Here is a 27317-nt window from a genome sequence, read left to right as displayed (position 1 = left end):
AGAAAATTTGAAATTCGGTTATTAGCCCGTTCCATTACCCTCGCACTACAGCTGGGATTTAGGCAAGTTGCACTGTATAGATTTAATATGTTAATCCATATTTTTTTTATATATAAAGACCTTTTCTCAGTTTCCCTTTCCACCTCTTTTCGGTTTTATGAGTCTGTGATTTTTTTTTTTTTATTTGCAAGCAGCAATAAGCAAAGTAGGAGTTACCTTAACAGAATGCAACCATGCGTATCAAACACAACTGTTGTAATTGTTAATAAAAATAATACAAAGAAACCGATTAAACATTGCTTTTTCTTAACTAGTAACAACATCTGTACACGTATATACAATATTTTCACATTCAGGGTCTTATACGAACAAGTCATTAACAGCTGGTTCTTAAGCAAAGGGGTATATTCAATGCTCAGTGCATAACAACCAAAATTGAAGAAAAAAAAAAAAAAACCTTTCTCTATTTTAAAAACACATGGGACACAAATCAGTCTGTACTGCAAATATGACAGATATATACTTTGAGTTGAGTAGGCTACTTTATTTTGTTGAGTGTTATTCCAGAAATAATATTCCACACTTGTAAAACACTGTAACAAACAATATCAAAGCAGTGATATATACAATTTCTGTTTCTAATTATTTTACCCACTTTAGAAACATGTTAATTTCTGAATTCTGCTTGAAGAATATGCTTTGTATTTGAGTAGGCTATATACAGTAAACTCCCCTTTCTTTCAGAAATCAATGGATTCTGAAAAGAAGCCGTTCAGTTGAAATCTTCGATCTTCACAATAGGGTTTTAAGACAGTTGGTTTCCGATTGGTAAGTAAAAGCAAAATGAACCGATAGAAATTCTTCCACAGCAGACCGTGTATAGACTAACTTCTCGTCAAGTAAGGAGCAACATGTCACCCGTCATGGTCTCGAAAAATTCGCCTTTATGTATTCTTTAATCTCCATCATAATCGGCAGCAGTGCAATTCTGCCGCAGTGTAAGGTGAAAAGACAAGACTAGTGCCGGTGTCGTATCGGACTGGGAATGTAACCACCGTGCAATCACCAGCTTCCAACAAGTGCGCCATAGATATATTTCCTTGATAAGGCAGCATCGGGCAGCCAAGGAGAGAAAGGTTATTTGTAAAAAGTCAGTGCAATTTTTAGTCCCATGTAGCCTGCACTAGACGTTGTCTCAATGAGTGAACAGTCTGTGTTCTAACAGCAATGCGCTGTTGGCAGATGTAACGGCTGTAAAAGCTAAGCGTTGTTTTGCGCAATGACATCTCCTAAACAATAAATTGATTGTGTGACACTAACAGAATGGTGGAAACGGTATAGATTATGGGATACATCTATGTCGACATCTACGACTATACATTGTGGCGATCAGGGAAAAAGTAATGGCCGTTTCTGCTCTCCTTTTTTAATTCCAAGTTCTCATAAATGCAGTCTTTTAACAACTGCACAATACATTCCAACGGCTGAAAAATAGTGCACTGTGAAATACAGTAGTAATCCGAGCACTAAATGGGGAAATGCAATATGAGTTTGCATCTGCAAATATGCATCTTTTGCTATTTTTGTCAAAATTTGACACTGTAAAATGCAAAAATTGTTGTTTTGTAGGATCAAATATAATCCAACTTTTTACATACAGTGCTTGGGAACTGATAGCCCAGATCACTGTCAAATCTTAACTGGAGGGGCAGCACGTTATTCATTATTTAATTTTCTCCTTTTTTACAGGTATATCCTGTCACAGTATGTTTCTGTTACACATTCCTACTGTTTCTTGTTCCTCTCGTTTATGGTAGGATGCTGTTTTCCTCTCTTTATAGTACAAATAAACCAAACCATACACCTCTCAGTATTCAGCAATGCCCCTCACGCCATACAGCCACTCGGCCTGCATGCTGTGTCTGATACTTCCTGGAACAGAGATGGGGGTTGTCATGGTGAGGCTGGAGCAGCGTGGGTTTTGAGTTTGTGCGTCAGGGGTTTGAATTAGGGACACAGCGGTCGGGACGAGGTTCCCGCCTCACCACCCCTGCTTCCCCCGGCGACCACTATTCCAGGATGTCCAGGTAGACGGGAGGGTTCTTGACCAGGGCAACCAGGCGGCTGTGGATGTCCTTGATGACCAGCCTTTGCTGGGGCTCCCTCTGCCAGCAGCCCTGCATGAGGAGGTGCACCTCCTTGGGGCAGGTGCGGGGTCTCTCCAGCTCTCTTCCCTGCGTGATGCACTCTATCGCCTGCAAGGCACAGCAGAGCGGACACAATGTTTACACAACATTCCAGCACCGCTCTTTGCAACTCTGCTGTCATGCTCCAATGTCACAAGCATATTGTGAGGGCAAGTGTGTTTGCCTGCGAGCATGATATTATTATGAAAAGCACCTTTAATCGGTATGGAGATGGAATGGAATGTTCAGCCCATGCGAATGTGCACTTTGAACCATACGACAGGTGACCAAAGTGAATTATCTACAGTATTGCATTTTATTGGGTATAGTAAATCATGGTAAAAAACCTCTCTATTTCCTTGTCTACGGGATTGCTTTGGCCAAATTGTATCAAAGTCAACCCTCCTCTGTTAAACAGGCAGGAGTATATCACTCACTGTCAATGACTCCGGGGGTGGGGGGTGTGTGGAAGGTTGAATTTGATTCGCATCCAGGCCAATCGTGGGGCTGTCTGAATCCCCCGTTTTGGGTATGGGTGACCTCACCCCTCGCTTTTGCTAATCAAATCATCTGAAGAGGCTGTCAGCAGTAGACTGCATTGTGCTATAATAGGCTTTCAATCACCGCAATGAGTTTACAAAGATTTATATTGACTAATCCCAACATCCTTCGCCCCCTCCCTCGGCTGAGCCGGAGTGTCCAAGACGATCTATCCGCGCCCTTCGTAATTAGCTGGGGACGTCAATCACGAGCCGGCAGGGATTAGACTAACGAGGTTAAACAAAGTCGACCCAGAGCGAAGATGAGGGCAAATGGGATTAGAATAGAGTAGATGGGAAAGGTGATCTACCCCCACTCTGACGCAGAGAGGCCCCTCTTTCCATAATGGCACCACTGTGGTTTCACTGGAGTCCACTTCTCTACTACTGAATCAAAAAGGACTAGACCACGCACAGTCCCTTTCACTATCAGTTCTATCACAGCTGCATCTTTGCTCCCAAGAAGTGCTCCATTTTCTCACCCTACCCTTTTATATGTATTAATGTATATCATTCAGTGGCATACTGGCATTCTATCACAGCAGGACTTGACATGTGTGTGATCTCCAGAATGTTATATTATTTTGCGTGCTTACTGCGTATCATAAAACACTGCAAATGCTCCAATGATGTGAAAAGTAGATAAACATTTTAAAACACTATTAACTGGTTATAACTGGTTATAAAAGGCATCTGTGATGGTTCTTGGAGAAAACCAATGGTTTGCATATGGTTTTATGTACCCAAAGGGGTGTGTTTGTTCTTTCCTTGCATACCTCACTGTTGGAGAGCTGGTACCAGGGCTGTTTCCCATAGGTGAAGATTTCCCAGAGGACTACGCCGAAGCTCCAGATGTCACTCTCAGTGGTGAACTTCCTGTACATGATGCTCTCTGGTGGCATCCAGCGAATGGGCAACATGGTCCGGCCACCAACCTAACCGAAGCAGAGGAACGGTAGCACAAACCTTAGTCCTGAAATGAACTGAGACTAAGTACAGCTGTGTACAGTACTTAGGATCAGGGAATTTATAACTGGCTATAGTACATGATGCTGACAATGCCTACAAGTCACCATTCCTTTGACTGTTCAGATTTAGGAGAGCTATTCTATCTCACACATATGAGCTTGCACATATAAACACACAACTATGACTGCTGACAGACACACACACACACTCACACGCACACACACACACCCACACCCATACATATGTATGCATAGAAGCACACAGACATGCATGCACAAAAAGTCTTGTTGTTTGACAGCATACAAATAAATGTAATGCTTTGGGCATGTCATAGTAAAGGATACTCAGGAACTTCCATGCCATCATAACTGTAACCCCACTAGCCCGTCTCACCCTGTAGTAATCGGTGCTGTATATGTCACGGGACATTCCGAAATCCCCAATCTTCACCACGAGGCCCTCCCCCACAAGGCAATTTCGAGTGGCCAGGTCCCTGTGGACGAAGTGCAGGGAGGCAAGGTACACCATCCCTGAGGCAATCTGAGCTGCAATCTGTAGCATCTGTGGCAGAGTCAGCTGACCCAGAGGGGGCATCTTCACCTCCTCCAGGATCCGGGCGTCTGGGCCATGTGCCCTGAGAGAGGGAAAAAGCAGCAGGTGAGTGACCTGGCAGCTTATGAAAAAATCTGGGGCAAACAGGTATATAATAAAATACAGGATGCAACACGACCAAGGCCAGCAAACCTTTCTGTGAGAAATCTCCTTTATCTGTGGTTGGCTAAGTTTAAAATGCAGTGGCTATCATCTTACGCTGAGCATTATGTGCTACAATAAAAGATGAGTGGAGAGAGAAGCACAAGGCTGATAGGCATATTGTCTGTTGGATAAACTATTTTTAGACAGCAAATTGTTAATTCTGTGGTACACATTTTGATATGAAATGATGGTTTCTTGTTAATTTAGTCTTGCTGTATGTATCACATGTTACCCATGCTACTTCCATCAAACCTCAATGGACAAATCCATGCTGACACGTTTCCAATTGTCCTCATAATGCGCTTGGTGCTTTGTCGCTTGCGTGCTTCCTACTGTTTTATATGGTGTCAGCCCCATTTCTCAGGAAGTTGAACGTGTAATTACTATTAGTTTAAAAGGCAGGTGGCAGGGCAGGAGCAGCTGCTGGGGCTGGAGACACATCCAACCGTCTGCTGGAAATGTGATTTCTTCCATTGCACCATGATCATATAGTTTGTGAATATTGCTCAACCACCCGGAATCCCTACTTCCAATCTGGCCCTATGGACAAATGGCACGCAGTTCTCGTCTGGACACATTTCCCTTTCTTTGGTTGTGTCTCTGGACCTCATGCAGGTGCAGAATGCTCACATAGACAGCTGTATGCGTGGTCGTGCCCTTGAGTGAACTGCTTCTTACCAGACGTTTGCATCTTTCTTGGGTTTTTCCCTACAGAGTCTGAACAAGAAAATGGGCACACAAATGCCTCAGCCCTCAGCCACGAATACAGATTTTCTTTTTTAGTTATTTTGCTCTTTCCATAAAAGGTTTGGATTCACGAACAGTCTTGTGTGAACTGACTCCTATTCTCCTTGATGATTCCCAGATTATACATTTGTTTCAGGAAAGAGTCATAGATCTATTTCACCTGAAGAAATGCATTGAAGGTGCTGATCATACAGTAAAGGTTTCTTTAGAAAATCCTAACCCTCATGGCTACTTGCATTGTTTAATAATACACACAGTATACATTGTAATCCCAGGACTGGGATTTGGGCCCACCAGCTCTGGTTGTGTGGTCTCATTGGTGCTGTACACCTCTATTCTGTTTTATGCACTGTGTTTAGAAGACAGAGCTGAAACGTTGCAGTACCTGAGGAAGCGGTTGAGGTCACCATGCCTCATATACTCGAAAACCATGGCCAGTGGCTCTCCGTCGGCACAAACCCCATAGAAACGGACAATGTGCTCATGCTGCAGAACAGTCAGCAGCTCCGCCTCACGCTGGAAGTCCTGCCGCGTGGACTCATTGGCGTCCTTTAGAGTCTGCATATAAAGGCTCAAAGTTAGAACTTTCCATTATGTTTGGTACTGTACAGGATTTCATCACATATGCAGACAGACATACACAGCAAAGATTTTTACAAGGCTGCAACAAGTGTCCCTGCTAGGAACTGAACCCACATCCGAACCAAGTTCCTTACACAAATAACAAGTCCAGAGGAATAAAATGTTGACCACACTGGTTTTTCTGGGTGTTTTCATATCATCTACCTTATGACAGTACACACAAATGAAGAAACCTGCCTGGGGAGAATATTTAGGAAATTACAGCTGTTTCAGAGCTTTAAAATAACAGAAACACCAGTCTGCTAGTCTTCTGTCAATTTCACAGTCCTGGGACTCAATGCCAAAAAGGACAACTGTACCTTGATAGCCACCAGCATCTTGTCACTGTCAGGACTGAGGTTTGCACACTCTGCCAGATAGACCTTGCCAAACGCTCCCTCTCCCAGCTCCCATTTCAGCACAATGTCCTGACGCTTAATATGCTGAACACCTGTGTGAAGATCACAGTCTCATTCACACACTGTTAAAGGAATGCATCCTGTAGACTCACTGGTATTGTGTATAAGATGGTTAGTTTCCTGGAGTGCCAAAGATAAAAATGCAGATACAGGAAACTTTGCCTTGCCTTTACGAAGGGAATGTATCAGGAATCCAAATTTCCAAATGGACAGTTACGTGACAACAATGCAAAAGATATGGTCAAAAGGAAGAATGGCAGATTGAAATTGTTAAAATTGATTGAAAATACTATATGAAGGATCAGGGACAGATAAAATATGGTGTTTGGCACTCACACATGTCCTTGTCCTTGATGATGCCACAGAAGTACTGGGGATTCTCTACAAAGCTGGACAATCCAGAGTCAAGCATTCCCTCGTCTGAAGAGGGGGGGCTGGCCCCAAAGTTCATGAAGCGTAGGGAGACTGCAAGGTCATCTTCAGTGCCAAGGACAGATGCCCCTATTTGCAGAGAAGCAGAGAGAGAAGGAGAGAGAGAGAGCATGAAACTGCTGTGTCACTGAGGTACCATTCATTCCAAACACACAGTAAAAAATTCCCCTTGCTATGCATAGTCAGGTGCATATTGCAGCTCCTCCAGCACCTGAAATCAGACTCCTAAAGCGTGAAACTGTGACATCTCTGATGTGTGATCCAACTGTGATGGATACATCTTGTGAGTAGCTCTAATGTGAAAGCTGAGTGATGCATGAGATTAAGAACAATCTCCTTCCAGCCTTTGGCAAACCTTTAGCAGCAGCTTTACTGTAACAGTTTGCTGGATACCTGCTTTTTGGTAAGAGTAGTTCCTGAACTGGCTAACAACCTCTTCATTACTTGACCTCTGCAGTATTTGACTGGAATACTGCTACACTGTGTCCTAATTCACATGCAAAACCAGAACTGGGGACATTGTGAACAGTCAGGCTAGCATTGCAACGCAGTGGAAAACAACTATGTGGACATTAAAACATTGAGGAGCCGACTGAGGCTCTTGCAGACACTATTTAAAAGCCAAACCGGTTCCAAAATCATCAAACCCTCTCAGTAAGTAACCACAGAACCCCTGGAGGGCTGGCTGAATAGAACAAAAGAGGGAAATGAGGGAAGGAGGGGAGCGAGGCAATCAGACCCATTTAGACACTTTAAGTGGGGTCCAAGAAGACCAGCAAAGCCAACATCCATCAGTCTTCTTTAATGGCCTTTTTGCCAGCTATGGGACCTGATGGTATTTACTTTTCATGCTGTAATTAAGACTTGCCAGCACTTTGCCTGGCTGTCAGGCTGGCAATGCGCAATTTTACAGATGAGCAGAAATCATTTGCTCTGTGCATTATGAGAAATATTATGCCTGGTTCAGGAAGAACTTCTGAGTCCAAAAGCAGTAGCAAAGGTTAGCTTGCACTAGTTAGTTCCTGCTGGATAGATCTCCCATTAGGCTTCTGTTGCAATTATACCTGTGAAATGGACAAGCAATGATGTCATTTGCGACTAAGCCAGGGTTTTACTTCTCACGGAAATCACCATCCAGCACCAGCAAATTCAGGAGCTCTTCCTTCACATATTTTTCATTTAAGCCTGCAGTATCAATGCTCTGGTGGTCCATCAATTGCTCTCTTAGATAAACAAACTGTTTTGCTCCTAGAGGTTGGCATCCCAAGCAACAAACCCAATGTCATTATAAGATATCAAAAGGAGTGGTACAAACAGAAGTGTGAACTCACGGTGGATGCCGAACTTGGACCGCTGTCCACACTTGTTGATGACCAGAACCATGAGAAGAATGAAGGTACAGGCAAACACAGCCAGACCCACAGCCACTGAGACCTTTGGCCAGAAACATACAGCAGGATTAGTCTGATCATGATCACACCAGTGCTGAATGCATTTTACATTCCCTCTTTGATGGAATACTCACTCCAAAAACCCTGCTCTCCAGGTTCTCTGTGACATTTTCACTGGATCTGTCAGTGGGAGCTGAGGAAGATCAGTCAAGCTTGTTATTTATGGAAAGATAGAATGGAAAGATAACATGCAAGGTGAATTTGATGATAAAAAGCATCTAATTTCACACTGAATGAACACTCTTGTTCAGTTCATGATGATGGCCTACTGGTCTGATCATTTTGAAAATTTAAAACCGCATCCTCCTGATAGGCAACTATAGGCAAATTGCAAGGGATACTCAATACCCAATATATGAATCTACGGTGCAGCATTAATGAATCAAACAAATATAATAAATAAGACAAAATAATTTGGTGTTGAACTGATGATTCTGTGGAGTGAGCAGCATTCTTAAAGCTTTGTTTTGAGGAATTAGTGAAAAACTACTGGTGTTAGTTCATGCAATATTACTTAAGAAAAATCATGCAATAAGCTTACCTGGGCCATTATTAGGGACTGGCATTTGAAAGATAAGACAACAATTTTTAGAAAATATATCACTTGCAAGAAACAAGGAATTTGAAAATGACTGGAAACTACATTAATTCATTTAGCTAAAACTCTCACCAGGAATGATCCCTTCTGGATCGAAGGGGTCAAAGGGGTTGTCCATGAACTTTCCAGTGGCAGTTGCATGATCACTGCCCAGTCCGTTGTCCACAATGAGGGTGTAGTGGCCATTGTTAAGATGGGTGGGCTTGTTAAGGAAAAGGCAGCCATGCTGCACTGAGCCGTCGTCACTGTCTGGGATCAGCTGGGTGTAGGTGAACTCTGTCTCATTCAGCCTGGAGCCATTATAAAGCCAGCGAATAGAGGGGGCGGGGTTGCCGTCCACCGCAAAGGGGAAGCACCAGTGATGCTGAGGTTCGGCATCTCTTAGCCACAGGATCTTTACTGGAACTAGGGTATAAGGAGACAGGAAACACTAGAAATCAGAGTTAAAGTATGGGGTAGGCTGCTGACTTGTGCCCACATCCCTGAGGGGGTTAACTGTCTATAGAAATAATGGCTTCTATTCTGGTAATTAAGAGCTGAGCCAAAATGAATATTGGCAGACCCCACAGCCCTGGAGGGTCTTTTTCAATCCCTGGCATATTTGCTCTAAATTAATTAAAACTGAAGCAAACTTAATTTTTTTTCTTTCAGAAAAGATCTTCCTTGACTCTCAAGATGGCAAGAAACAGTTTACTGAAAATTTCCTGTTTTTCTCTGTATATTCCTGAGATGAAGCTATTTAGAAATCGATTAGAAGAGCATTCTTTGAAAGGATTTCAACACTTTTTCCCCCCACATTATGAAAAGGGCCGACGTCTGTCCCTCAGGTTTCAGGTATTATTTTCCATTAATCAATGTCTTCCATCTGCACAGTAAACCTGTTGACCTAACATGAATAATGAATCTTCATCTTGTGAGGAACCCAGACCACAGGAGGTACCTGGGAGCAAAGTAGATGTGAGATGCAGGAAATTATTTTTTTAACTGAAGAAAGGCATGCTGATGCACAGAGCCCAGTTCTTATTGCCTTCCATAGCTTTTAACCCATGACCCTTCTGAAGAAAGTGCTTTGTATGGGATACGAAGATATTTAGCGCATAGCATGAGTAGTCTAAGAGGACATCTTTGTTACTGTATAATATATGGGAAACATAATCACTATTTTTACCCACCCACCTCTACTCATTTTTCGTAAATTGCTGTGCTTTTTAAATTGTTTCTTGTTGCCGCCTTTACCCTGACGCTCATTGCGCCGTTTGAAGTTGTTGAAGTTTGCTGTTTGAAGGTGTATCGTATTAGTTGCCCTATACGCTGTAGTTGTACAAATCTGATAGTACTGTGTCCTCAAACAGACCTTGCTCTCAGCTGAGAACTGTCTCATTGTGGAACTGTACACATCCTGTCCCCGTACTGTCGCTATACTTACTGTATGCACTTTTGTAAGTTGCTTTGGATAAAAGCGTCTGCTAAATAAATAAATGTAAATGTAAATGTACTCAAAATCCTAAGGGTGAGAAACAATTGTGAGTCATTTTATTTATGCATCATTTAAAAAGTAAGGGTATGTTTTATACTTAGACCTTATTCAGGAGAAGTCATATTACTCATATCATTATTTGTAAAAAAAAAAAGCAAAGGAGGTTCTTCAAGGGTTACTCCTCTGCATAAACATATTTCAAGTTGGTGACACCACTGAGGTCTTCATGGAATCTGTGGTAACCATCTACCCTCAAAACCATCCCACAGTTCCAGCACTGTACACACCCAGCTGATCTGAGTGGTAATTAAGGAGAGGCTGTTAACGAGCATCTGTCCAGGAGTCGGCTGATATTGACAGATGAGGACAGCCGCACACTTACTGCCTGCCAATCAGCTCCCACCAATTTAGGTTTCCGGAGTATGAGGGCGAGGTCCATTAGCAGAGCTCAAACAAGATCTGATGCTTGTCTCAATATCACCCTCCCCCTCCCACTACCACCACCATTTTCCCTGGCATTAATTCAGTCCCTTGATGGCACTGCAGTTTTAGTGCTCCTATGTCCAGTCAAGCTGTGCTGCTATTTATTTTTCAATTATTGCATGAAGGGGAATTGATGAAGTTCGCAATATGTGATATCACTCTGTGATATTATCAGTTGCGTGTCAAGCTGTGTGGGCTAAGTGCACTTAATAACAATGATAAGGCCCTTCCCCTCAAGTAAGGTGTCATTGTGGAAAGCTATACTGCAGATATTCCCAGAGTCCTCTCCAGTCCCCTACTGGAACCTTTTTTAGGTAGGGGTATGACCAGAAATGGAACAAATAGTATCAAAGAGTGCATTTGGTTTGTGTGTTTTTCTGACGACTTTTAACAATGAACATTTTTGCCCCTTTTTGCAGATTGATCACAAACACCTAATCACCAATGTTCCGTCTTTCACACCCTATGCCATAACTGACAGCTCACCACTGGACGGAAGCTAAAAAACACCTGCTGCGTGTGTTGTGTTGTCTGTGCTGTCATTTGGAGACTCACACTGAATGTCCAACAGGACCATGTCCTCCCCTGGTCCTGCTCTGTTCTCAGCCTCACAGGTCAGGTTGTAGAGGTTGTCTTTACGGGAGACGTCCACCAGATGCAGGACCAGCTCCAGCGTGGGACCCCAGATCCTCTTCTGTAGATTGAATCATAGACCAGCCGTCATTGCTTCACCATGGTGACACAAATATCTTAATTAGTTGCAGTGGATTTTCACAATATCTAAACAAGAACAGCAACAACAAAAAACTATTTAACCTATTTCCTTTTTCAACCAGGAGTGATGGCTGAGGTATGTATACTGCATAGGTGGTTCTGTTGATATTACAGCCCCATAATAGATGGTGTCAAAATAGCTAGGAGCTGCTGAATGTGCTTTGTGCCAACTATGCTTTTGAATTACCTGTCTTTTATAAAACACCAACCAATTTCAGAAATTATTTAACATTTTTCAATTAGTGAAGTCAAATGAATAATTTCAACTATTCAACAAGTTTCAATGCTAAGACAAAATTGAGCAGAGTAGTGTCCTTATGATAAATTGCTACTAGCAGTTGTTGCACAGTCATGGTACAGTTACATCACATGCAAGCTACAAAGTGTGATTGTAGCCAAGGGTGAGAGCAGCCACCCCACCTGGCCTCGAACCCGGGTCTATGGGGTACCAACTTTGCAACTTTGACCGCAACACCAAAGAGCCAGGCTCATTGGTATGGCAGTCAGAGCGCATACTCAACTGTAGTGACGGCACTCCGTCACAATGATAAAACACTTAGATATATGGTAGCTACAATGATGGCCCTTTCCGGCAATGCTGTTCTGCAGAACCTTACCTGGAGGGTGTAATGGGACTCCAGGCGTTCTGTGTGCCACCTCACTACAGGGGTGGGGGTACCTGTCACCTGGCAGACGAAGGTCAAATTCCCTCCTTCCTGAATAGTCAGCTGGGAAGCAATGATAGAGACCTCAGGCATACCTGCACAGAATGAACATATACTTAATTAGAGCATTTCTCTGGAACATTGTGGTGGGATCTGCCCATAAAACTGTGGTTCTTTGTTAAACTGAATAAATCTTTCTGATGTACCATTAACTATGATCTTAACTACATTTGTCTACAAATTACAAAACTAATGCAGGAACAATTTTATTCAATTATATTATATTATATTATATTATATTAAAGGAAAAATGAAACATTCCACCCACTGCAATTCTCTATCATCATGGTCTCCAACAGCAGAATGAGTCCATTGGAGCGGCAACTCAATGATTGGTTAATGTCACCGCGCCCACTTCGCTGCCATTGCTGTAGCCAATGGATGTCACAAGAGCAGGCAAGGGGGTTGTCCCTCAGAACTCTAAAGTGGAAATGAAAAGATTTATCTGATGCTCTGAACCATTTTGAAGAGTAGTTTGAAGCAATGGACCGATTTTACATGCGTTTGAACAAGACCTTGTAAAAACTAGGATATTAGAAAGATAGCATTCATCCCATCTTGTTAAAAGTGCTCGAAGCAACAATACATGTACACTGTCAAGGAGAGGCACAATTATACAGTGTAAAAATAGTTATTTTTTTTAATGCAGTTAGGAATCACTTCACTTCACAGAGTGGATGACTCAGAGATAAACATACTCACAGGTTCAGAAGGGGAAGAAAATGAAACACCCTCCAGTTGATGTGCTCCAGGGAGTTGGAGGCCAGGTTTCTGTGACACAGAGAGATAACGCTTATCAAAGAGGCTTTACATTAATGGTAGTTGTAAATATTACTCAATTCAGAATAATTGTTTACCCCAAACAATCATTCTTCAGTCACCATATACCCACTATCACAGTCCTTTACAGGTAACCCATACAACAGTATAGTACAATATGCACAGTACCATAGATACAATACTATTCCCATACCCCTACGTACTATATGCATATATAGTGTCTGTGTTACCTTTAAAGGAATGTAATTGTGGGTGTATGTATTCTTGATTTGTGTTTTCTTTTGACATTTTGGAAAATGTTACATACATGTACATGTAGCTAATTTTGTGCAAAACAGTCACTGAGATCTCTAAATTTATTTATTTATTTATTTATTTATCTATTTATTCATTCATTCATTCATTTACTCAGCAGGGAAGGGATGACAGGGTTTTGATGGATATGAAAGGGTGGGATCGAGTGGTTGGGGATGGAGGGAATTGTTGGTTGCGATTTCCTTGTATGTAACATGAAGATAAAATCAATAAATACAACTTAGAGACAATGGATGACAATGACAAAATTTTGTGATAGTGAGAATCTGATGCCATTAAAACCAGTCAAAATTATCAGTGCAATACACGGGCAGCTTTTATGTCTTGGCTTGCGCACTGATGGAAGCACATGAAAACAGTCTTGCAGAGAGTCTTTAAATACAATATAAAAGTAACGAATACCAAAGGTTTACATTGAGTCCTGTGGTGTTCCGCAGTACACGTACCATACAATAGACATATATTTTCCCAGTATAAATGTGAAAAAGCCACAAAATACACGGCTTGGCCTTGAAATGCACCACTGCACCAGTTTTTACTACAATGGGTGAAGCTTTGCTGCTGTATTCAGCATAGAAAGTGGAGTGGTCAGATTACACAGCCCTATAGTGAGAAGGAGAGTAGCTCTGACAGTGACAACGATATACTGTGTACAGTATATCTCTCTGTGAAGCCCATTATTGTCACGGGTATACGTCTTCACTGATGTCATTGCACCTTGTCATTTTCAGCATCTCAATAAATAGCAATTACAATGACAGGACATTGAAAAAATGTGTTAACCAAGAATATGTCACCATCATAATAACAGTTATGAATAAAGGGCATCTAGCCCATCTTTAGGCAGAAGGGCTACTAGCTCATGATACTGTTTGTTCAAAGCATTACAATTATTTTTTATCATGTAAGGTAAAGTGAAAAGCATACACATAAGTCAGTGAAAATAGCAATTGAGCAAGAGTGATCCTTATGTGAGGTGGTTGGCCTAACTAATTAGAACCTATGTGAGTGTTTTTTTTTAATTGTATATCAATTTGTAGGACATTAATTAATTCCTTTTTTCATTTTAAATCAAGGGTTAGATATTTACAGTTCTGAGGCATTAGACACATGCTGGTTGTATGGATACCTTTCATAATGTAACTTATTCAAATCTGGAATAACAGGGTATTGAGATCAATACAGTTGCTTCATTTAATTGAAAAGACTCGAGGAGCTTTGCAATCCAGTGACTAGTGTAAGCTAAAGGTGGTGGATCAGGTCATAAATGTATCAGACAACATGTAAAATTGGTTTTCCTTTTTATTTAAAGGCATGATACTGTATGTGTAACACCAGCTTCCCTCAAGGCCTGGAGCTGCCCATCCCTGTTGTAGTGTAGCTGGTCAGAATAACAGTGCTGGAATGTTCCCTGATGGCAACAGATAGATATAAATCCTTACTATACACAAAAATGACAGCGCACAACACTTGGGAAGAGTGGCCGTGCAACTGATACATATCCATTTTGGCAGGGGGGGAATGGGGTTTCTGGGGGTCAATTATTTGTTTTCCTTGATCCCCAAAAGTTCATGTCAGACAGGTCAGCCATCAGGGCCTATCTGTTACCAGCTCGATTCGGCTGAAAGCCGCAGGGAGAAGATGACTGGGAAATGTAGCTGCTGCTCCTGGTTATGCCTCCCTCCCGGCATATAAAGGAATGGGGGTGCACCATCAAGAGGAGAGGAAATCAAGATGCAGACTTGAAAACATTAATTCTCGCCCTCTTGAAAGCCACCCCCATATACAGTGCACAGCCCACCCCCCCCAGCTCTCTCCCCTTTTCTCCAGAGTAACCCCTCTGTTTGGAGGGGCACATCTGTTACACTACGCAGCCTCTGTGAAATATTGATTAAGTGATAATGGACCCTTAGTGGAGTGTATTTATTATGCATCAATTGTCAATAATCTGCCCAAGTGAGCGAGTAAAAGGTGACTGGTGGATGTCTTCTCCAATTACCGCAGGACCCCTCCCCCTCCCACCTGCCCCCAGCTCCCTGTCCACCCCCCACCCACCTTCCTCTTGCAGATCAAACACTCAAGGTGTGTGACGCACAGAGACAGTAAGGGCGAGATGATGGATATCAGTGTTCACAACTACAAAGTGGTGTGATTGACATGGTGTCGACACCCCGGGTCTCAGTGCTGTCGAAAAAGCTAAAAATTATGCCATTTGTAATGGACATCTCTCTGTTCAAACCAAAGCTTGCTGTCCTGCTGAAACTTACAGTTTCTGAAACTGTCTAGTCATGCAATGCAAAGCATGCATTGTGATTGCAGTTAGACTATTTAAAGTATGTGTTTTTAAGCCACTCATTTTTAGAATTTGACTTCAAAAATCGTTTTACTAATTCATGACATGTGGGTCACAGGATCAAATCTCGTATGATATCCTGCTGGTGAACCCTTCATCCATTAAATATCAAATGAGCTCTAGAGTGTTCATGTTGCTAAATTACAATCACACTCTCCCTGTAGCCATGTTGTATCCAACCTGAATTTGCACTGTATTGGAGATCACAGAAATCATGATATAATGAAACATCTAGGTCTCACTGTTTAAAACCAACAAATAAGAAAATAACATCTATGTGGAGCAGGAGAGATCTCTGCCATTTTGGATGAGGTGTGTGAGATGTTATTGGAATTTGCCTGTGAGTCGTTTGAGTTTAGGAAGCAGAGACAGTGTGTGAATGTGGGACTTTCACAAAGCTGGGAGTGACTAGAGGAGATTGAGACAGACAGCAAGGGCTGTCATTGATTGACAGCGGTAAACTGTATACCTCAAGTGTGTTTGAGACAAGAAGGAGAAGGATAATCCCTTGTACAGACAAGGACACTTACACATACTGGAGCTTGAGGTTATACTGGAAGGCCTTGACAGAAATGTGTACCAGTCCGCATGAAGTGATGGTGCTGGTGAGAGAGAACAGGAAGCTTTGTAAGAACCGCCAATGTGGAAGTCCGCTATCAGATCATATCTGCACCATGCCTGTAGACACATGCATGCATTATGAGCAATAAACACATGTTTAATTCAATGAGCCTGGCTCATCGGAAGATGCAGAAGATAGGACATGGCAAAATTAGAAGCCATGCCTGGTCTAGGGTTGTATTCAGTAAAGCAGCACATCCAAGCTGCACTCTTTCCCAACCATTAAACTGTAGAGTAGCCCTTGCTGTGATGTAGTATAGGCTGCTCTTTTATTCAGGTCAAGGGCCTTTTCACTGTAGGTCTGAGAGAACAATGCCTTAACCTCAATATTGAATAACAAATTTAAGGTCATGCTACCTTTTCTTTTTTTTTCAGAACAGAAACATGTTTCTATGCTTTGAAGCTAAAATAAATGCAAAAACTAATGGCAGTGATAATAAGGTAACGATTTGTTCAATTTGTTATTTTAATTGTCCCCTAACAGCTAAGCAGGAAGATTACATTCCACATTAGCGGTCTCATGATTGGATTTAGACAGTTTTTACATGCATGTTACTAGTTTGCATGTTAATGCTTAAACACTATATGTGTCATAGTGAATATTATGCACATACTTTGTTAGGGCAGATAATCCAACCATACTATGGTGTATGATAAACCATATTTCATACCTGCACTAGACAAATGTCAGCAGTGTGGTTGCTGCTTTCCCTTACAGCTGAACTGTATTTGAACTGTGTGTAAATAAGGCATACAGCTTTAACAGATGTACTATACAATGTCTTCTCACTGAAATGTTTTCCCAAGCAGTGGTATGAGAAAAAACCCAGCTAAACTGCTAAACAATTTTCTGCACAACAACTGCAAATGAGATTGTATGCTTACAGGTTCTTCAGCTCTCGATAACTGGCGAGATCTAACTCTGTAATGTTTTCCAGGTTGGCTTGATTTTCAATGTAGCTGCGTATGAAACAGACACACATATGCACAAATAGAAAAATAAAGAGCATAAACAGAGTTAATCAATAATAGTATAATACTTTTTCCTCATGTTTATCTTCCAAGACACCTTTGGTCCTTCCAACATGCATGTTCATGAAGAATGGGAGGGAGGGGGACAGATGGCCACATAGACAAGATAAACAGAACCACTGTTATGTTTTATACATATAGGAACACACATGCACACACACACACATACACATACACACACACACACACACACACACCACAATAACAGCCTTGACCACTTCACCATCCAGTGTGATTAGAATTTGCTACAGTGAGGGCAAAAAGCAAGGCTATTGAATTGTAAATCTCTGCAAAGCAAAACAGAAAGCAATAATAAAATGATTATGTGTCAAAATAATCATTCAAAACAAGATTTAAGCCTTCAAAAATAAATAAAAAAAATACATACAGCAGTACATGTCAGAGAACTCCTGTTTGTCTTTTTGAAGGTAACACAATAGGCCATCTCCCAGCCCATTTGATGTTGCGGGCTAAAGTCAACAAATAGCAAACAAAAAGCCAGACAAAAGCAGTCACAGAGAAAGCAAACCACAAAGATAATATTGTAAATAAATATGCTCAGGAAGAGTATTGACAGAAATCTTGAAATATAAAAACTCCGGTGACATCATTGACAGGAAAATTGGCCATTGATTACAATCATTTGCACTGTTTTCCAATCTTACCATTCTCTTTACACCAACAGCTCTCACAAAATAACCAAATAGCACAGCCGTGAGGCCAGCTCTGTCTTCCCTTTCATTGTGGCAAACTATTGCAGTAACAGCAACTTCACTTGCATGATACAAGGACATTTTCTCCTTTATCTGCAGTGCTTAAAAGAAACTTACTATGCTGTCAGGATAACCTTGGAAATGATGTTTAGATTGTTGAGTGACATACTGAGTGCATAGTGTACCTGTATCCTGAAGCCATACTACATTATCACTGCTACCACCACCTACATTCATACTTATGCCACAGATACCAATTTTAATTTTAATACTGCAACCACTACTACAGCTAGAATGGCTTCTACCATTGCTACTTTTACCACCTATACTACTACTGCTACAACTACAAATAACAATATAACAATGACTGAATATTCTAAACTCTATTTCTTTATCAACTGAGGGAATGTAATATAATGTTTAATTTGTACCCTCATTCAGTTGAACCAACCAGTGGTGTAGTAAACAGAGGAGTCTGGGTCTCAGTAATTGTCTGCGTTAGGGGCAAGACCTGAGCTCTAATTAGTCATTCCACTACCAGGAAGAGCACAGCCCTGCTAGCAAACAGCCTTTGCTGAGAAATGCACCATCGCGCCGCACAAGTGGAAAACTAGCTGAAGTGCCCTATTACAGATATCAGTTTGCTGTTAGTCATCTTCAGGGATTGAAGACAGTGGACCCCCATTGTTACTATGACAATTGTGTAGTGTTGTAAACTGTGGAACAGCAATGGTCTTTACCTTCCTCTCAATATTAAATTTGACTTCACTGTAAAAAAAAAAAAAAAATGAACATACTGGCTATCACCATTTTCTGTCCGACACCTTCATATTTTAAAGAAAGGATAAAGGAGTGGTTAAGGCATCAAATTGTGCATTTAAATCTGAGCAGTTCAAGTCATACTGATGTGGGACTTACCCATTGTAAGCCAATGACCTTTGAGCTAAAGCAGTTACATAATATGTGCTGTAGGATAACACAAGGTAAAAGATTTGCAAAGGAGTGATACAATTGTAAAAGATAAATGAGCAACTTGCAGTACATGTTAGAACAGGGACTTGGACCAACATAATGGTTCCATACATGTTGTGGAAAGAAGGGAGTCAATCTTTCTGATTCCACCTAATAACTTGTTAGGGTGAAACACAAAGTATTAATGCTACAAGACTAAATTACAAATAAACGACATATGCTTTTCTCTCTAAATTGTAAGAAAAAAACCATCATTGAATTCTCTGTAAAGTCGACAACATGGTGCCATTCTACTCAAGAAACATTTGTTTGTCTCCAATTGACCAGTTGAGCTGTAACTCAGTTACGGGGCAGGTGGGACACGATTCACAAATCGTCCAGGCTTATTGGATTCGGCCAAATGGGGTATATTTCATCTATTGTTCTCAAGCGGGCGTTCGTCTGCAATTCGCGAAAATTGCATTTATAACCTAATGCATGATGTATCTCAGGTCCTGTTCCACCGATAATGGTTACGTGTTCTACGTTTGTTCCCCAGGGCAGATATGTTTCTCCGCGCTCCGTCCATTTCACACACCCTGCAACGTGTGACCTTTTACGGGCACTAACATTTCAGTATGCGCGCACGCAGTCAGAGCTTTCAAAGTTATTGACAAAATGCTTTGCAGTAAATTTAAGAGCTCTGCCAGACTTCAGCACAGCATATCCAGCTACAAGTGCCAAGGAAACGGGAATCTCGTTCCTTTGGAGAGAGATGCAGTAGGAAGCTGCTAAATTCAAAAAGTCAAATTCAGTTTTTAATCCAGGAGATGTTACAATGCAGAGAGTTTAGAATACCAAAACATTAAACACGTTTCTAATGCAATCACACATTTAGGAACACTGAACTACAAGAGTAGAGGACAGCAGCCCTTTTCCAACTGAGTACATCTATGTTTTTCTGATTTGAGAACAAAAAGGAGCACAGAGATACAACCATTATCATTTGTGTAGCAGACACCCTTTATTCTGTTAAAATTGTATGGCCTATATTTTTACAAGTCACGTATCAGAGCAGCTGAAGTAATTCAAGTTGTATGTACCCTACCCAATGGTTGGACATGAACACCTTCTCTGGTAATCAGACCTGCGCATTTGGCTCATAAACCCAGCTCCACAATCACAACAGCATACAGCCAGCCTTAGCTGCTTGCTAATGTTCCCCTCTACTCCATCCAATTCTCAAAAAAAAATCTGTTCTCATAGATACATGCTAGAGTTTTTACAGTTGCAAAGCTTTTTTGCTCATGAGCAATATAGATAATTAAATGCCCAGCTGTACTGTCTCGCCTAGTACTGTATCTGAGCATGCTGCTCTCTGATGCTGAATGCAGTGCTCAGAAGAAAGGGACTGTTTGCCATCAGAGAGGTATCAGTCAAGTGCAGCGTCAATATCAAGCCAGTCCCAAGGCCCAGACACGGCTCCCCACTCCTTCTTTATCAATAGGTTATTCTTAGAGTTTATTGAACAATAGTTTGGCTGTGGATAACCAATACACACTCTGGTTTGAAAAGTGAGAGTAGATCGAGTTGAGCCAGGATGTGTGGAGTCTACTCTTCATTAGATACCCATGGAGATGCAGACACTAGTAATGCCTAAGTTGAGATCAAAGGCTTTTGATAGTAACAGGTGCTCATTGAGGGCAATGATGAAGCTTCAAACTACAGGTGGGTCACTGTTGCTGGATCTGTCAAATATTGACACATTGATTGTATGAGTGCAAAGTGCATACAGATCTAGATTGTGGAGAAATTCACCAGACAATTAAATGTATGATGATACAACAAACAAAAGACACTATTATCACTGACAGAGGAGTTCTGCCAGAGACTATCAATTTACTCCTTGTGATACATTAGAATTTTTCATAGAATTTTTACAACATGAAATGTCTTCAATGACAAAAATCTCCTCACAAATATCACAAAATCTGTGATCGTCCACATTAGCCGACGTAGGGTGTTAATGTTTGAATTCTATCTTTGTCAGGCTGCTAGAATTACATTGTACTAGATAAATTCCTCCATTTAATGAGCCGATTAGAGTATGAAGAACCATAGGGAAGAAAATATACTTCCCCTAGCATGTTACCGTACAAGCATATATATTTCAACCAAAATGCATTGAATCCATGACCTCATATTACTCTCTCCCATTGTAAATTCATTGGAATCCATCACCTTAACTGAACTCTACCTTTTCAAGTACAGTATTTATTTTCTCTTCTGACCTTTGTGCAGCATGCAAATTTGCTTTGGGCTTATGGTCAACAACAACTGGAGAGTACCACCTATCTGATTAAGTTGGTACAAACTGAGAACTTCATCCATCAGCATCAACAATATTGTTAATTATCAGTATCAGTATCAGTATCAGTATCATAACATGAAAAATAATCCATGATTTAGACACTTATTGCTCTGAACTATGCACACACTAAAGTACCTTCCACACAGAGTGTGGAACATTTTTGAAACAAAAATAAGAATTATACCCAAGCAAACAAGTCGAAGGAATCCATCACATTAATCGAATGCTACCTTTCCAAACAGAGCATTTCTTTTCCCTTTTCAACTTTGTGAAACCTGTGCAAATTTGCTTTGGGGCTACTGTAATATTAACTGGAGAGTACTGCTGATTGGATTAAGTTGAAACAAAAACAGAACTTGTCTGGGCTAGGAATGAAACTGAAGGTATCACCTAGACTTTCTTATGTGAAATTTCTTGCTGTGGCAGAGAAGCAACAATGTTAAAGACATCACCTATAAACATCAACAAGATGGTTGTTGATGTCATAATTACAATTTTATCAGGAAGCGCAAAAGAAAACATCACACATATCCACAGAAAGGCAGAAATGACCCATGCAAAATGAATGCAAATGATCTGGGCACTTTGTATTGCATTAGGCTACACACATGGTGAGGCACCCTCCACACAGAAAGAACAACATTCATAAGCACTTGTAGCACAAACTAATGAATGACACCCAAGCGAACAATGAGTTACAGAAATAACAGCAGGTCGTCACGCCAGATCAACAATATCAAAGTAATCAGGTTTGTTGTCTTAGTCTGGTCTTCTTCACTCAGGTGGTCCTGATTTATATACATTTTCTTCGACAAACAAAATTATTTTTAAAAAGTAGCTGCACGAGACCGGGTAGATCTAGGAAACGGGCAAAACTGTCTCAACTGAGAAAACGCAGTTTGGCGGTAAAGACAACCAGAAGGACTCACATCTCGGTGACGTTCTCGCTCTCCTGTGGTGCCAGAACTGGAATGCTGGTCAAAGTGTCGGGCTCCAGGCACTGCAGCATGGCAAAGGAGCACCTGCAGGGTCCCAGGCACCCACACTGGGCTGGCGGCGCCAGACAGAGCAGCACCAGTACCAGGGCCAGCCAGCGCGCAGCACCCACAGCCATGGCCAGCTTGATGTAGATACAGCAGAGGAACGGCACGGATCCTGTCCCACACACCTCTTCTCTTGGCCGACACTTGGGGTTCTGCTCCCAGGCAGGCGCTCTGGTATTGAGCCACAGCAGCTAAGCAGGGCCCTTTGGGAGTTTAGCCTCCTTCCCTCCTCGCTCCAGTCAGAGATGGAGGGAGGGGCAACACAGTCCATTAGTTGCTGTGTACATGTGTGTGTGTGTGTGTGAGAGAGAGAGAGAGAGAGAGAGAGAGAGAGAGAGAGAGAGAGAGAGAGAGAGAGGGAGAGAGAGAGAGACAGAGAGACAGAGAGAAAGAGAGAGAGAATTAGTGGGGAAGAGCTGTGGTCACAAGACACCTAAGAGAGGCAGAGTGAGAGGAACAGAGTGAAATAGACCAAAGGAGAGTTAGAGAGAGAGAGAGAGAGAGAGAGACAGTCATAGATGGAAGGATGGGAGGATTACCTGTCCCCAAGTGAGCAGTACGACAGGTGTTACGGGTGAGCAGAAATTAAGAGGTGGACCTTAGCAAAACAAATGTCACATGACACCGATCTTTGGAAACTGATTGGTCTATTACAGTCAAAGCTAGCCCCAGAGTTGGAATGGATCCTTTTAGAACAATGAGCTGCCCACTTATACAGGCAAAGATTACAATTAGCAGCCATTGCAGACAATGGCTCAAATCCTGTTGTCTGACCACATGTCAGGATTTGTGCCATTGAAGACTTCCTCTTTAACAAAAGTTCAGAAGTGACAAGGTGTGGGGAAGTGAAAGGAAAAATTCCTAATGGCTGAATTAAAAATCTGTTGACTACACAAGAAAGCCAATTAATGAAACCTTTCAAATGTTTTAATTGAAAGCTTAAAATCTGAAAGTACATGTGTATGAGTGCTGGAAGAATATATAAACATACTTATTGTTATATTCATTTGCACTGTGTAACAGGAATATGATCATCCATGGAATATTCATTAATTCAATCTAAACAGTAATAATCTAAATTTTGCAGAAGTGATAATGAAGATATACTTGCTGAAACAATACTTCTGTGTCTATACACCTCAAAGACAGTAAACCTGAAATCAGCTAAACAAGTAAATATAAGTTATTGAAAACATTACAGAGGTATGACCATTTAAACCTGGCTAGCTGCCAATACATACAACATCATGTGTTTGAATGCATTAGTGTTTAATAAATAAGGTTCTGCTGTTTCTTCTGGCAGCAGTGTGTAAAATAATTACTTTGTTGCAGCTCTCTCAATAGCAAACACATGTTAAAGAGGTACATTAACGACGCTTTAAAGGTTTTAATTCTGATAGACAGATAGTATTAATTACAACACTGTCAAATTTAAGTTATAATAAAATTTGGAATCTTATGCTGTAAAGTGACAAATACAATGATAGCACAGTGCTTGTTAAACCTTTGACACCTGCCTTTTATAGCTAGGAAAAGAATATGTTAATTAATATCTGTAAAAACTGACATGACTAAAAGATAATGATTACAACTCAAACTCTATATTTTTAGCTGCAATGAGAAATTTGTATGCATGAATTCTGGATAAATTCACTGTCCCAGACCACATACACCCTTGTCAATATTTTTTGCAGTGTGGGCATGGCAACGGGTGTGGCAATGTATCTTGACCACACCTTTACTCTAGGAGTTTATTGGTCTGGTATCAACTGAAAAAAGAACGATTCTTAGTTCAACCACGCATGCAATTATGGCCGACAGCAGAACGAGTGTGAGACTAAGGTGAGTGTGGGGCAGGTGTTCATGCAAAATGCCTTGTATTTCACAATCTCTGCAGTTCTGAAAGATGGTGACAGTGAATAACATGCGTGACATCCACATCTTACAGGTACAATACATGTATAGTACACATGGTATGACAGAAAGGAAGTGCTGATGGATGTGGTGGTGGGGTAGTGTCCATCATAGAAACTGTGAGTGGAGCCAGCACCCCCTCCAGGGACAAATATAATGCCCTGCCCCCTATCCGTCTCAGTCACAATACACAGAGGCAGGTCAAAACGCCCTGACCACAATTACTGGTAAGAGCTGAATTGCCATTATTTTCTGCTGCAATCAGGACACACTGATGGCTCAGTACTTCCTCTTTGTTCTTCGACTTCATGTGCACTCAGCGACTGCGCTCGCAAACATGCACAACTGCTCACTGAAACATAGGAGACAGTGCACTTTTTGTCTTACTGTTGCAGTGGAGGCTTGTACATAGTTCATGCCAACAGCATTGTTGTTCCCCAGAATCATCTGAAAAATATTCATTTCCTCAATGTGACGCCTAAAAAGAGACAGCGTCAGAAGAACTTCGACAAATTGAACTTGTTTTCTGCTGCTACCTTTCTCCTCTACAGAACGAACGCTTTTTTCCTCTGTTACCACCTGACATTGGACAAACAATAGGGCTTCACTGAATTTTCATCAAAACATATAATAAGCACTTATGACTAATTGCTATAAACCCTCTGGCAAATTTGTACCGTGGGTCTTTTTGACACTTGTTGGATTGTTACAGTGAAGTGTGAAAGTGCATGTTCTCATTGATGCGTTTTTGCTTTCCTTATACAAACATACCTCAGTAAATATCCAGCTGTATAAATGGATAACATTGTAAAGAACTGTAACCTATGTAAATCGCTTTGGATAAAAGCGTCTGCCAAATGAATAAATGTAAATGTAAATGTAAATAGAAAATGACTGTGGTACTGACTGAACTGTAAAATGACTGAGTAAGTGAAAATAAATATGTTGAAAATAAAAATGAATTGTGAATTTCTGTGACTGCTGTTTTTCTTTTTCATCTGGGATGGTTAAGCAAGAAAAAGAACAAGAAAAAAATTGACAGGAGACTGAAGCAGGATATGCCGAATACATCACACAATGAAAGCAATCAGTAATTGCATTAAGGGCAATCACAGACTAAATGAAGTACTCCTACACATGAGAAAGAATCCCTTCTCTCTGGCGTTTAAGATGTGTGAGCTTTGACTGAGAAGAGCTCTTACTGATCAGGGTTAGCATTTGATAGTGCAATGGTCAATTGGGTTACCTATTTAGGACATTGTCTGAGATCCAACTTTATCAAATTATTATTTAAAAAAAAACGCACAGTGAAACTTCATTATGGCACCTCATTAATTCACTAATGAAGTAATTCAACTCAGGAATCAATAAAAGTGCTGTAAACTTGCTTAGACATGCAGTATATCAAAATCTTGTTGCTTATATCAACATCACATTGTTCTCCTCAATCAGTTGTTAAAACACAATAGGTTGTTATTGACATTTTGATCATCTGAAGTGGGTGTTCATTGGACACAGTGTTTGCTGAAGTGAATTAGACAAATTGATTGTAGTTCTGCACTGTGGTAACAATATGAGCTTGTGCCAGACAATTAGTAGTACAATGAATAGACACCAAGTTATGAAATTGTACATTCAGCATGGTAAATTCAGTTCCTCTAGTGACAAACCTCTATGGTGTGGGGGCCTCATGTGTGCACAGTTGGCTCTGCTCGCCAGACACAGCCAGATGTACTGGGAGAATGAACAAAGCACACAGTCACATCCTTGCAGTGATCCATAGCAGCCAAAAAAACTAAAAAACATGCAATCCATTTTGGTGTGGAATATGTACAGGTTAAATAAAAACACTCAGAAAGGTGAACAAAGAGGGACCGTCTCATTTAACTACAAGATCAACATTGTAATTGATTAATGTGAGACTTCCCCACAGCTTAGGGGCAGAAAAAACCATCAGTGTGTCAAGGTTTAGTGGTCGCAACCAAGTAGCCCACTGGGCCTTGAGGCGTCCGTAAATCTTCAGGTCAATGCATCTCGCTCTGACAGAAAATGCGAAAAGGTCATAATTATACCCATACCCACTCACGAACTGTTGTGAAACGCAACTGTCTGATTCAATTATGAGATCCATTTTTAGACATGATAAATGGGTAGTACTTTGACGGGGCAAGGAAACTATTAATCACCTCTGTGTTTCCTATGTAATCATTAATCCTTCTTCTTGTCAGCCAGTGTCAGCGGCCTACAGAGTACTGGTCATTGCACTGGTTAGGAAATCACTCCATTATGAATGTTGGTTACAGTGGAGCTGTCCTCGGGTCAAACCCATCACTACCTGCTAAACAACCACATCAACAAAGGAGTTCCAATCTGTGGCTCCTTCCCCACCCATCTCTCTCTGTGCCAGCCATGCAATGCTCCCCTGGATCTGCTGCTCTTGAGTGTGTGGTTGTGTGCCAGGGGTGGAGAGTTCAAGTCATCTTCTCATGCCTATTGGTTTTGATCCTATTGTAATCCCTGTGAAAGACCCCCCCCCCCCCCAGTTATTCCAGTAGCCTTATTCATAATTATGGGTCATTGATCTAACTTGATCCAACTGTTTGATCAAATGATATTGAGAACTAGCTATTTTCAGTGGGTTTATTTCAATGTATTTATCTGCAGCTTCAACTGGATGGTATTGTTATTGCAGTTCGATTGATGGAAACCTGGTAAGACAGAATCTGTAGCAGCTGTTATTTGTCATTTTTCAGAATGTTGTATAATCTGACATTAATAGTTATCTGTACAGTACCCCTGCTGCCCCATGGTCTTAATCCATGCATCTCCATCTTCTGCAAGACAGCCATTTTAATCACAGTAATGGCATTGGTAGCACCAAGGTAAGTCTGCTTGATAAAATAAAGCTGGCTGATAAATGCCCAGACAAGGCAAAATGTCCACGCCTGTCAGGCATTAAAACGACACCCAGTCCACTTCCAATTAATGTCCTGCAGCAGAGCACAGGCAGAGTAAAGGGAAACCGAGTAAAAGCACATTTGGATCTG

At 41.2% G+C, this 27317-nt stretch overlaps 1 protein-coding gene across 1 annotated transcript; it reads right to left on the bottom strand.

The window, feature by feature from the left end:
* Positions 1–2069: 2069 nt before the first annotated feature.
* On the bottom strand, positions 2070–27078 carry ntrk1 (neurotrophic tyrosine kinase, receptor, type 1). Its single transcript, XM_036538705.1, has 16 exons — positions 27065–27078; positions 22243–22527; positions 17132–17206; positions 12880–12948; positions 12446–12597; positions 12070–12212; positions 11234–11372; positions 8791–9123; positions 8195–8253; positions 8001–8103; positions 6574–6738; positions 6139–6269; positions 5583–5755; positions 4088–4328; positions 3502–3660; positions 2070–2255 (listed from the first exon to the last, which is right to left on the bottom strand). Exons 1-16 carry the CDS (start codon positions 27076–27078, stop codon positions 2070–2072), a joined length of 2427 nt encoding a protein of 808 aa, XP_036394598.1.
* Between the last annotated feature and the right edge of the window lie 239 nt (positions 27079–27317).

This window comes from Megalops cyprinoides, chromosome 10, assembly GCF_013368585.1.
Source record: "Megalops cyprinoides isolate fMegCyp1 chromosome 10, fMegCyp1.pri, whole genome shotgun sequence".
Lineage (NCBI taxonomy): Eukaryota > Metazoa > Chordata > Actinopteri > Elopiformes > Megalopidae > Megalops > Megalops cyprinoides.
Note: the sequence above shows the minus strand (reverse complement) of the source record. Positions and strands in the feature narration are given on the sequence as shown.